The sequence below is a fragment of the Cavia porcellus genome, unplaced genomic scaffold (assembly GCF_034190915.1).
Source record: "Cavia porcellus strain 051 isolate PalLab524CR breed Dunkin Hartley unplaced genomic scaffold, mCavPor4.1 scaffold_6, whole genome shotgun sequence".
In the NCBI taxonomy this organism is placed as follows: Eukaryota; Metazoa; Chordata; class Mammalia; order Rodentia; family Caviidae; genus Cavia; species Cavia porcellus.
The window spans coordinates 39,457,252-39,470,248 of record NW_026947489.1 but is presented as its reverse complement, the minus strand read 5'-3'; the positions used below and the strand labels follow the sequence as shown (position 1 = coordinate 39,470,248).

The window sequence follows — 12,997 nt, the reverse complement described above, 5'->3', positions numbered from 1 at the left end:
GCACCTTCTGGACTCATTAAATCTTTTACATAGTAAATTTCTATACTGTATTTATGAAAAAGAATTTATACTTTTACTTGTCCTTCCTAACGGTGAGCTCCTTGAGGAAAGGAATTCTGCTTTCATTCTCTTTCTATAGGGGCTGGAGATTTAGCTCAGTGGCATAGGTGCCTGCCTGGCAAGCACAAGGTCCTGAGCTTGATTCCCAGTATTGCAAAAAAAAGAAAGAAAGAAAGAAAAAACTCATTTTCTTTCTGTATCCCATGTCTGCATAGTGTGGGTCGCTTACTTTTATATGAAGATATGAAAAGAATTGATCAGGAATATGTAAATTTTAGTAACTTTTGCATAAAGATAGGAAAGATTAGTTGATCAGGGATATATAAGCTGTAATATAGACCCACTGCCAGATGTCAAGTATAATAAAATACCTCACTAAGGATTTAACTAGTGGTCTCACTACTGAAGACTTGGTTTCTGCTTGGTCTTAGAAGAGCAACCTTAGAAAGAGCCTTGTCTCATCTTCAAGCATGGGAGTTACTGAAATTTGAATCTCTCCCTCAAAAACTCACATTGAAATTTTCGGGGCTGGAGGTTTAGCTCAGTGGCATAAGCACCTGCCTTGCAAGCAGGCAGTCATGAGTTCGATCCCCGGTACTGATAAAAAGGAAAAAGACAAAAAAAAAAAAAAAAAAAAAAAGAAATTTTCAATGGTGGGCCCTTGAATAGGTCACAAGTGTCCTTTCCTTGTGAGTGGATAAATGCAGTTATCATGGCAGTAGTTTCCTAAGATGAGTTCAGCCCAGTTTCCTTTCACTGTCCACACACGCTTGCTCCACTCTGTTATGACACAGGGTATCTGTCCACCCTGTTATGAAGGGCCCTTGTTAACTGCCAGCACTAAATTCTCAGAATTCCTAGCCTCTGCAACTGAGAGGCAAATTACCTTCAATTGTTTATAAACTACTTGGTCTGTGGCATTCTGTTATACTAGCAGAAAACTGACCAAGATAGGATGCATTTGCCACTCCTGTTTTGGAATGATAAACACCTTGGTGTCTGAAATGAAAACCAATATAGAGGACAGGGATGTGGGCATACACTGAGCCACAGCCTAGATGGCACCCAGAGTTAGCACAGTCTAGAGCAAATGGATGCAGCACAGGGTCATCCTGTTTTAGAGGAGTGCATTCCAGGATTAGGGGCTGGTGAATATAGGATATGGATATGCAGGTGGACCAGTGATGCTGGCCTAAGGGGGAGAATAGATGCTTCAATGAAACTAACGGAGAGACAGCAATGTGGTCTGGAAGCCACCAGGGCTGTGTCCCTGCATCTTATTGCATTTTTTTCATTGTCCATTTGTTTTCATTGTAGAGTAATAATCCATTGTAGAAATAGGCCACAATCTGCTTATCTATTCACTTGTTGTCTTTTTATGACAGGGCCTTGTTATGTAGTTCAGGCTGCCCTTGAACTCATTTTGTAACCCAGCTTGGCCTTAACTTGTAGCAGTTTTACTGCTGAGATTAGAGGTATGCACCACCACACCCAGTTTATATGAATTTTTGAGAGAGAAATAGTCTGTTAAAAAGTGTCTGCCTCAGGGCTGGGGATTTAGCGCAGCGGCATAAGAACCTATCCGGCAAGTACAAGGTTGTGAGTTTGATCCCCAGTACAAAAAAAAAAAAAAGTTTACCTAAGGACATTATACAAGTATTTTAATACTAAATGTATTGAGACATAATGAGACTAATACGAGTTACTTTTGGCCTCTACAATTACAAGAGGTGCTCAGAGTGGTGGCCAGTCTCTTCCACTTATTAGTATGGTGAACTGCTGAAAATATGCATGCATTTTTTGAGCTGTCTCTTTTTCTCTGTCTCTTGCTCTCTCTCTCTCTCTCTCTCTCTCTATATATATATATATATATATATATATGCTATATATATGTGTTTAATATGCACACACATATATGTGCATGTACATACAACTATGTTATGATTTTGATTAGCATTACATTGAATCTACAATTATAAGAGTTGATATCTTAATATGTTATGAATCCCAGCATTCTGAGGCAGGAGGATCACAAGTTTATGTTCAAATTCAGTCTGTGCAGTTTAGCAAAGTCCTGTCTCAAAAAAGAAAGAAAGAACCAGTAGTTCAGTGCAAAGATGCTGGATTCAGTCCACAGCATTGCTGCACACACACACAAAGCATATTATTGCATCCATCCCCTCACACCCTCATTAACATGCTATACCTCTCCATTATTCAGGTCTTCTTTAATTTTTTCAGCAATGCTTTAAATTTTTAAGTATTCTGGTATTGGGCATCTTTTGTCATACTTACCCCTCAGAATTTTAATTTTTTTTTCCTTTTTTATCGGTACCGGGGATTGAACTCACGACTGCCTGCTTACAAGGCCGGTGCTTATGCCGCTGAGCTAAATCCTCAGCCACTAGAATTTTAATTTTTTTTGATGTTCTGCTAGTTTTAATCTGGAAAGTAAAAAACATGTATCATTCTCATTGTGTTTTTTTTTTTTTTTTTTCTGTAAATCTAAAACTATTCCAGGGGCTGGAGATTTAGCTCAGTGGCATAAGCATCTGCCTGGCAAGCGTGAGGTTGTGAGTTCAATCCCCAGTACAGAAAAAAACTATTCCAATATATGAAGTTAAAGAGGGGCTAGGCTGGGGGGTGAGGGAGGGGACGGTACCCAAGACTGGAGGGGGGGGTCCTTTTTGTGCAAGGCAGACAGACACCGTCATCTACCACTGCAGGGCCTGCAAGTCTGACTGAAATGGAAACTAGCACTAGTATAGCATGGCTTAAGAGGGCAATGTGAATTGAGGAACAGGAAAAGTATTTTTAGGACTCAAGTTCCTCCTCCTCTGTCAGGAGCTGTGAATGGAGACCATCTCTAGGCAGGTTGTCAACGTCCCTCTGTCTACACGTTGGTACGATTTCTGTCTTCAGCCTTGGAGACCCCAAAGGCAGGGGCTGGAGCTCCTGATGGCCAAGAAGGAGCAAGGGATAGTGTGTGGAAAGAAATGCCTATGGAGTTCATGATGTGAATACAACAGGGTCATCGTCACGTCCGGGTATGTGACGTGAGCAGGAGAGGATTATGGTTAATGTAGGCAGAGGCATTGTGCCCATAACGGAGAGAGAGAGGCAGGGAGGCAGCAATGGGGCTGTCTCGTGGCTCCCTACAGGTACATACATTATGCATTGTCATCCTGGCCCAGCTTCTTTTCTTGACTCCAAGAGAAGATCAGGCAAACACACTGAAACTATCTTTTTTTTTTTTTTTTTTTTTTTGGTGTTTTTCATTTTTATCCGTACCAGGGATCGAACTCACGACTGTCTGCTTGCAAGGCAGGTGCTCATGCCGCTGAGCTAAACCCCCAGCCCCCCACACTGAAACTATCTTAACTCCTAGGCTGGCATGGTGATTGTGGGTGGGCAGAATGGTAGACATAGCCCTGAGAGGACTAACTAGCACCAAGCCACACAGGAACAGGCAGTGGTCTTCATAAGACTTGGGCTCGACACTGCCTATTAACTACCCTTTCCATACTCATCCCTGCCCAAGAATCCCAGACACCTGGCACCCAGCCTGGGATCTCTCCCTTTTTGGGTTCCTCATATGGGTTCATCAATTCCAGTGCTAATTTATTGTCCCAAAGGGAGTCTCAGCTTCTTCAGAACCCCAAGAGACCTGAATGTCAAACATTAGTTTACTTAGCCAGCAGAGGGCAAGGTGTTGCTTAGAATCTTTGAAAGAAATTTTGCTGTTTTTGTGTGTGTGCCAGGGATTGAACTCACAACCTCTTGATTGCCAGGCAGATGCTTGTGCCCCCGCGCTAAATCTTCAGCCCCCAGTCTTACTCTTTTACACAATGCACTTCCCACAGTCTCTTTTCCCCATCGCAGGCCCTGCAATTGACCGAGACTTGACAGAGATGTGAGTATGAAAGGGAGAGCTAGGGGGCTGGGGATTTAGCTCAGCAGCATAACACCTGCCTTGCAAGCAGGCAGTCGTCAGTTCGACCGATAAAAAGGAAAAAGAAAGAAAGAAAGGGAGAGCTACTGAGGTACTTGTCACAGTTGGGACAGACTGTAGAGAGACAGGCTGAAGTGTGGCAAGGGCACATCACAGATCCAGAGCTCTAAAATGGGGCTCAGGAAGTGGAGGATAGAGTGGGACTACCTGAACCATCAGACCAGAGCAGGGAAGGTGAGGCAGCAGCAGGGGTGGTGAGGTTCACACAAACTGAGTCCAGGTCCAGGCCCAGGCCCAGGCCCATCCAGATGCTCACAGGCCCAGTGTTCGCAGTGGGGAGGGAACAGGAAGCTGTGACTTCCTCTCTCTCCTTCCCCTCCCTATTCTTAGCCACAGGGTCACTTGCTGCTGAGATGAATTCCAACCTGCTTTAGCTGGCACAGTTCCCGGGGCATGACGACAATAGCTGCTCAATGTCTTGCTACCTTCCACCACAAACACTCCAGATTTCTTTGAAATAAGTCATTGCAAAGACATAAAAAATGCTGTCTTGAAACGTGTTATGCACATGTACCAGCTCCCCATGATGAATGTAATCACATATACACATGTACTGCACTTAGGTACTAAGAAAAACTTATTAAGAAGTACCATTTCATGTATATTATTTCATCACAGCGATTCTGTGAAGCAGACTTTTTATCAGAATTTTTCACAATTTAATTTTATTTTGGTGCTGGGAATCAAACCCCAGGGCCTGACACATGGTAAGCACTGACTACAAATTTTAGAGACTAGGTCTTTCTATACTGCCCAGGCTGTCCTTGAATTCCCAGACTCAAATGATGCCACTGTCCTGTTTTCCAAGTAGCTGGAATTGCAGGTGGATTTGTCACCACTGGCTCTAACTCTTGAAGCTTTGAGGCAAGGAAATAGCAACTCAGCCAACGCCATGCAGCCAGTGAGCAGCAGTGTGGGACTCTGAGCCTCTGCTCCTTTCTCTGTAAAACCCTGGTTCTGGTTTCCTGCCTGTGACCCCCTCCAACCCCACCCCCGGGGCCCAAGGGAACCAGCAGGGGAGCTCCAGTTTGGTTGCGGTCATCCCTTTCTTATTAGTATACATGCTGCTGAAGCAACCACTGGGTGTGGAGTTAGGGAGCATCTGGCTCTCACCCTGTGGTGGAGCCTGGGGGCTGCTCTCTGCAGTAGGATAACTCCTCCTGTTTCCTTTCTGCTGTGCTGAGTCCCTCTTAAATATGCACATGGACATGCAGAGACTCATCCCCGGCTGTTTGGGTCTGTTCTTGCCCTGCCCACTCACCACCAATTCCACCCAGCAGGGAAGGGACAGGCAGTCCATCCATACCCCTCCCTCCAAGTGTGGGCGTGAGCACACAGCCAGAGGCCCCTGAAAAGTACACAGCCCCAGAGCCTCCTGCCGAGAGCCTGCCGTGGCACCTGCCAGTCTGGCAGGTACCTGCTGGCCCCTCCACCCCGCACCACCAACCTCTGCTGCTCTGCAATGCCCACATCCAATATCTCGGTCCCACTGCCTATGTTCTTCTGGATCAATGGCTCTGGAGGTGGGGTGTTGGGTGCTGATGATGCCACACTGCCTGTTGAATTCTTCGCCCTGAGAATCATGGTGGCCCTGGCCTATGGGCTAGTGGGGGCCATCGGCTTGCTGGGGAACTTGGCTGTGCTGTGGGTGCTGGGTAACTGTGGTGCCCGGCGAGTCTCTGGTCCACCTTCTGACACCTTCATCTTCAGCTTGGCTCTGGCAGACCTGGGGTTGGCGCTTACTTTGCCCTTCTGGGCAGCCGAGTCAGCACTGGACTTCCACTGGCCTTTTGGAAGCGCCCTCTGCAAGATGATCCTGACGGCCACCGTCCTCAATGTCTACGCCAGCATCTTCCTCATCACGGCCCTGAGTGTTGCCAGGTACTGGCTCGTGGCCATGGCTGCAGGGCCACGCACCCCCCTCTCACTCTTCTGGGCCCGTGTAGCCACCTTAGCAGTATGGGTGGCAGCAGCCGTGGTGACCTTGCCCACAGCCATCTTTGGGGCTGAGGGTGAGGTATGGGGTGTGCGCCTCTGCCTGCTGCGCTTCCCCAGCAGATACTGGCAGGGGGCCTACCAGCTGCAGAGGGTGATCCTTGCCTTTGTGCTGCCCTTGGCCATAATCACCACCAGCTACCTGCTGCTAGTGACTTTCCTGCGGAGGCGGCAACGGCAGCGGCGGGATAGTAGAGTAGTGGCCCGCTCTGTCCGTATCCTGGTGGCCTGCTTCTTCCTTTGCTGGTTTCCCAACCATGTGGTCACTCTCTGGGGTGTCCTGGTGAAGTTTGACCTGGTGTCCTGGAACAGAACTTTCTACACTGTTCATACCTACATCTTCCCTGTCACTACCTGCCTGGCACACAGCAACAGCTGCCTCAACCCTGTGCTGTACTGTCTGCTGCGGCGAGAGCCACGCCAGGCTCTGGCAGACACCTTCAGGGATCTGCGATCCAGGCTGTGGCCCCAGGGCCCCGGCTGGCTGTAGCAGGTGGTCCTAAAGGAGGTAGGCAGCCCGTGAATACTGAGCACTCCCTAGGAGAGTACCTCTAATGTGCTTGCAAATACGCACAGAGGGACACCTGGTCGAAGGGCAAAGCTACACTGTCTCCTCTTTCTAGGACCTGCCAGGCACAGGATCCACACATCTAGGGAGAGGCTGCCATCTCAGCCAGGCCCATGGAAATTCTGATCTCCAACCACCAACTCTGGATGCAGGGCCCAGGTTGGGGCTGGGTGTGACAAAGCTTAAGTCTCTATTTGGAGGTGGAAAAGAAGCTCAGAATAAACTTCTGGATTACCCACAAATTGTCTGGTCTATTTATTTTTGAGACAGGGTCTCACTAAATTGCCAAGTTGCCAGGCTGTGCTAGAACTTGCAATCCTTCTACCTCTGCTTTCTAGAATGCTGGGATAACAGGTATGTGCCACCACAGTCAGCTCTGTGTCTCCATCTCTTGTCCCAGTTTCATCTCCAATTTAGTATAGAATAATTTTTACTATTTCTGCCTCCTGTAAGAATTTTCAGGATTTATTTCCCTTAGGGGTCTAGAGTAATAGACCCTTTGTTTGTCCCTCTACTCACCTCAAAAACAGGATTTCTTTTCTCCTTTGCTAGAACTAAGGCCAAAACCGCCCTCTTCCCTGGCCATCTCCGTCTTCTCACCATGATAGGTGCTTGATGCCAGCAGCGGCCTCAGTCTCAAAGGTTACCTGCCCTACAAAAAAATGCCAAGTGTGGGATCTTGCTGGAACCCCAGCACCTGCCAGACCCTGGTGCACCTGTGACTCTCCTTAACTGAGGCATTAAACAGAGATGACAAGATAATGCCAAATGGGGTGGTAGGTGGCATGAAGGGAGGTGAGAGATGAAGAAAAGGTCTGGGAGAAGCCGAAGGTAGGGCCACAAAGTGGTTGGTGGTAGTCCTCTTCCCTACACCAAACACTTAGCTCAGTGTACCTCTCACCTCCATGTCAGGCACCTGTATCTTGCGGCAGATTTACCGCTCTATGCTGCAGTGGTCTATTCTGTAAAACGGCCTGTGCCTGAAGATTTCCACATTATTCTCACATTCCATGGAAAATGAAGTAAGGGGGCTGGGAGACTGCAGAAGTAGGGAAGCTGTGAAGTTTTCCTTTGGAATGGTTTTACATAGTCAGGCGTATAATGAAAGTCTTCAGAGTGAACTTCAGGGCTGCCCCTCAAGCATCTCTTGAAGGTTGTATCCAGGGCAGAAGGCGCCTCTGATCATTATAACTCATCTACAATCAAAGTCCTTAGAAGGAACTTTCAGCCAGGCATGGTGGTTTATACCTATAATTCAGCAGTCTGGGAGGCTGAAGCAGAATTGCAAGTTTGAGTCTAGCCTGCGCCATCTAGCAAGACCCAGGTTTAAAGTAATTAAACATGGGGGTGTGGGTCAGTGTGAAGATTGAGTTTAATCCCCAGTACAGGCCCAGTGTAGGGAGCGGGGAGGAGGGAAACAGAAAGGCAGAGAGAAAATGGGTGGAGCTCCCACTTCCACTCTCCCTACCCCCAGCTCTGGCCATCTTGTGACTCAGGATGACACTGGCCACTCAGTGTCCCACAGCTGCACTGCCCCTCTGGAAAGATCACAGGCCTCCAGGCCCCCCTGTCTCACTTCACTGGATTACTGAGGTTCTGAAGAGCCACCCAATTCACAACGTATTAAGCAATGAGAAAGTTAATTAGCCTCTCAATGTTTAATTTCCTTGATTTGACAATGTTTAAACTGGTTCTAAAACTCTGTCTGTTCCCAGCCAATTCAGAAGATGGAAAATCCTCTCCCACCTGTCTCCCTCTTACCACCCCGAGGCTTCTCTGATGGCTCCGGATATTGGCTCCTGCGGGGGCATCTCTGCTTTATGGGAGCCAGAGGTAAATATTGACAAAAACTTCACAGGTTCAAGTCAGAAATGAGTGAAAGGAATAGACCTGCCTTCAGAGATGAGAGGGGGCAAGGAAGGAAGGGCCCAGTCCCAGCAGTGTGCAGGACTGGGTACAGCCAGCTGGGACCTTGGAGCTCCGCTAGAAATGGAGACAAGGTTTTGATGGGAGGCTGGGCCCTGTTTCCTTTGATTATAAGGTCATGGAGTTTTAAACCTACACCAGGAGGGACAGAGGATAAGATCTGAATTCTTCAAAGCAGAATTTGGGAGGCAACAGGATGGTCAAAGATAGAAGAGGGCCCTGACAGGAAGAAGCACACCATAGAAATTGTGGGGTACTTAAAACAGGAGGGAGTGCTGGGCATGGTGGTGCACTCCAGCAATCCTAGCCCTCAGGGGGCTGAGGCAGGAGGGTTGTTGCAAGTTCAAGAATAGCCTGGGCTACAAAGTGAGCACATGGCCAGCCTGCATAGTGAGACCCTGTCTCAAAAAGACAAAAAAAAAAAAAAAAAAAAAAAAAAGACGAGAGTTTTGGTGAAGGAATGGCTTGTCCATACCCTCTGGGATCTGTCTCCAGGTTTCCATTTTGATTCTGAATCCATGAGGGAATGCTGGGAGAATGCAGTCATTTCTCCTGGGCTGGGTTTTGGAGATAAACATACCATTCACTCTTACCAGTCTTCCTCCACCTTACAGGTGTGGTTCTCAGCTGCCACTGGTCAACATGGAGGGCAGCTGCTGAGCCCTGAGCTGGTATGTCTGAAATGGTGTGAATGACACTCTGGTGCTTTTAGGCAGAGCAAAGCAAGCAAAGGAAGCTGGCCCCTTCCTGGTTTGCCCACGCTAGTCCAGCATGCTTTTTGCACCCATGGTTAACATGTGAACCCCTCCCCACCTGGGATTTCCACAAATGAGAAAACATCTTGCAAGAGTGGGTGCTGGCTGCTCCCCATGCAATTTCAATTCCTTATTCTAGCTGGGGTCCTGAACCCCTTTCTTCTCATCTTACCCCAGAGACTCCAATAGCCTGAGACTCTACCTCCCTGCCCTTACAGGCCAAGCACAGGGTTATCAATCAGAAATAAGAAGTGAAACCCCAACCCCCCAAAAGAAAACAAGAACTGAAAACAGCTATCTCTTGCAGACTGGGCAAAGCACAAATGAGCAGCCCTCAGAAGGGGTCATCCCAGGGCTCTGACACTGTGGAGACACCAGGGCAGGTTGGGGCTAGATCTGAAAAGTGACTTCAGGGAGATGGTAACAAGAACTGAGCCAGAGGGGCCAACAGGCAGATGTGACTTCTAAGCACAGTATACAAATAAGATGAAAACAAGTTTTGTATATTGGAGTTTCCATCAGCCACTGGAGCTGAGTGCCACTTCATTTTGCTCTGTATTTTTCAGTAAAAGAGCTACAGTGGGTTCCTTTCCTAGTGCCCTCTCTTGACTGAGGTAGAAACAGGCCTACTGGCAAGAGGAAAAGGCTCCATCAGAGGAACTGAGGTCACCGCCCAGTTCTCTGTCACTACTGCACCACAAATGACAGATATTATAAAACAGCACCTCATAGGGTTTCAGGTCTTTAATTTTCCCTGCTTGGTGTTTTTCTTCTTCTTTTTCTTTTCTTTTTTAAACAATCAAACTGGCAGAAAAATGGCTGGAGCTGGTGGGCATTCTCCATTGACAAATTCTCCAGATTTCAAGTCATGGTCGCTGAGGTGGGAGATAAGGCCAGGGTTTGTAGAGATTTCCCAACCGACCCTAGAACTTTCTCCAAGCAGCTGACAAAGAGGTCAGAATAGGAGCCCTATAACTGCAGAGAGTGGGAGAAGTCAGTCACCCCTGCCCCTTAAATTGAGAGGTGGAAATAGAAGGGTGTGATCTCTAACTGTCTACATCTTCTCTTAAAAATATAAAACACGTGCAGCTGGCTTTGGTACAAAAAAGAAAAGAAAACAACAAAACATCCTGGTCCCTGTGGGTTTTTTCCCTCACCCTCAATAAACCATTATGGCCACCCTAATCTCCACTCCATCAACTCCAGGGAGGAGGCACTCTGCCTGCGTTTCCTGGAGAATGAAGAGAAGGGAGAACAGCAGTGAGAGGGTGAAGGGAGTGGGGAGAGGGACACGACTAGCCCACAGCCCTGCTTACGGGGCAGGAGTGTCCTGTGGCTGCAGTCTTTGTCAAAGGTGGGTATTGCTGGGGACAGTCAGTGGCTGCTAGGGAAGCCTGAATGTACCCCAGTAGTGTAAAAGGACAAGGCCCCCGATCCCTATGGCTTGGTTCCCATGTCCCTGGTCCTTCTAATCTTCCCTCTCCCCCATAACTAATAAACAATAAATAAATAAATCTTCCTAAAGTAGAGGGAAGAAGGCATAACAAATTGGCATCTGTGGTGTAGCTTTTGGATGCCACTGGGGGGGTTGTGACCTAAATCCCCCAGTTTCCTAAATGGCCCCAGGTATCGAAGGATCCCAAGAGCTGGCAAGGACAATCAGCAGTTCTTTCAAATGTTCCCTCATCATTGGCAAACTGGAGTCCCTGGCATTTGCCCCAACAGTAACATTCTTCAGTAGGGCACCAGGTGGGGGAAGGAGTCCCCTTAGGTCTCTGAAGCCAGTGGCTTCCCATCACGGCTCTCTGTCTCCTCTGGGATGTCCTGCATTCTGGTGAAGTCTGAAGGGAACAAGGGAATCCAGTGAGTTAGGGTGTACCTTGGGCACATGCACCTTACACAGACACCTCCCTGTCTCCAGGCTGGGGACCGCAGGGCTATTGGTGGATGAATTCTTGGGTGAGAGGAATGTCCTCCATATAGTCCTTGGCATACTTTGGAAACATACAGACACACAAATGGATTAATCAAATACGGAACAGTGCCAGGGATTTAGCTCAGCGGCACAAGCACCTGCCAGGCAAGCATGAGGGCATGAATTCAATACCTGGTACAAAACAAAAAACAAACAAACAAAAAAACCCAGTTTAAGATTCTAACATGGGGGGCTGGGAATTTAGCTCAGTGGCATAAGCACCTGCCTTGCAAGCAGGCAGTCATGAATTCGATCCCCAATAAAAAAGAAAAAGACAAAAAAAAAAAAAAAAAAAAAAAAAAAGATTCTAACATGGAGTCACTATAGCTGGGTTATTTTGCTTTTCTGAATCAACCATTTGAGGTCTTATTTTACTTTTTCTTTTTTAACTTTAAAAACTGATTTCAGTTTGAAAAGCTGAGCTCAGTGGTACAGTTCTTGCTTATCATATGTGAGGCCCTGGGTTTCATCCTCAACCCTGTACATTAAAAGAAAACAAAACACAAAAGCTAAGCATGGTGGTATACACTTATAATCCCAGCATTTGGGAGACTGAGGTAGGAGGATCACAGCGAGTTCTAGGCCAGCCCAGGCTACAAAGTGAATTCAAGGCCAGTCTCAAAAGCAAAAAACAAATCTGGGCAGGCTGGCTCACTCCTGTAATCCCAGCACTTGGGAGGCTGAGGCAGGAGGATTATTGTTGAGTTCGAGACCAGCCTGGGCTACACAGTGAGCTCAAGGCTAGCCTGAACTGCATAGCATGACTGTCTCAAAAAGACAAAAAACAGGACCAAGGATTTAGCTCAGCACCCTAAGTGCCTGCCTGGCAAGCACAAGGTTGCGAGTTTGATCCCCAGTACAATAAAAAAAGATAAAAAACAAGAAACAAGGTTGGAAATTAGCCACAGAAAAGCCCCTACAATACCACTTCCTAGAGTTTCACCATACACATCATCAGAAAAATGAGTCCTCTCTCTCCCAAGAATTACTGTTAAGGCCCCTATGGCAGCCACAGCCTAAGGGATTGTACCCAGGCTACAGTCCATACTATTCCATGCTCAGCACTGTCAAGGTCTCACCTCGTGGACTGTGGGGTGGAGATAGACGATTGCTCCCTTCTTCCTCGCTGCCAGTATCAGGGTCACTGCTGTCCTGCAGCCGCTCTTCAGGACTGCCTAGCTCCTGCCTCTCTCGGTCTTCACAGGATCGGTGCACAGAGCGAATCGTCACAGGCAGATCCAGGCGGTCATGGCCTCGGCTGGGCTATGTACAGCAGGCAGGAAAAGCAGCAGGCTTGGACTCAGCAGAGTACAGACTGCAGGTTCTGCTTAGCTGGGCCCTAGTGCTCTCTCTGTCAGCTCCTGGCAGCTCCATTGCTCCTATTTCTTTCACTGTAACACCCATGTTACTTCCTGTCAACACTCTCACCCCTGTACAAATCTAAATTTTGCGTGAGTGCCTGTGGTACTGGGGACTGAACCCAGGGACTTTGCACTGAGCTTCATCTCCAAGCCTTTTTATCTTTTACCTTTTTTTGGAGATAGGGTCTCACTACGTAGCCCAGGTTGGCCTCAAACTCAGTGATCCTCCTGCCTCAGCCTCCAGAGTGCTGGGATTACATGTGAACACCACCATGCCCCACTTATCTTTCACTTTGAGACAAGGTCTTGCTAAATTGCCCAGCCTGGCCTTGAGCCTGTTTCTCC

General features: G+C 47.6%; 2 protein-coding genes across 9 annotated transcripts in view; one reads left to right on the top strand and one right to left on the bottom strand.

Moving 5' to 3' along the window:
• Window positions 1-5,102: 5,102 nt before the first annotated feature.
• On the top strand, window positions 5,103-6,904 carry Rxfp4 (relaxin family peptide/INSL5 receptor 4). The gene is made up of 2 exons (XM_063249591.1): window positions 5,103-6,575; window positions 6,691-6,904. The coding sequence occupies exon 1, from the start codon at window positions 5,535-5,537 to the stop codon at window positions 6,555-6,557; it is 1,023 nt and encodes a 340-aa protein (XP_063105661.1). The 5' UTR covers window positions 5,103-5,534; the 3' UTR covers window positions 6,558-6,575; window positions 6,691-6,904.
• Window positions 6,905-10,045: 3,141 nt separating this feature from the next.
• Arhgef2 (Rho/Rac guanine nucleotide exchange factor 2) overlaps window positions 10,046-12,997 on the bottom strand; it is a 48,713-nt gene continuing 45,761 nt past the window's right edge. For all 8 annotated transcript variants that reach the window (XM_005006167.4, XM_005006166.4, XM_013158754.3 and 5 more), the window contains 2 exons: window positions 12,371-12,554; window positions 10,046-11,157 (listed from right to left, as the gene is read on the bottom strand). In XM_005006167.4, coding sequence (XP_005006224.3) covers window positions 11,084-11,157; window positions 12,371-12,554 — 258 coding nt within the window. In that variant the 3' untranslated portion in view covers window positions 10,046-11,083. The remainder of the gene's footprint in view (window positions 11,158-12,370; window positions 12,555-12,997) is intronic.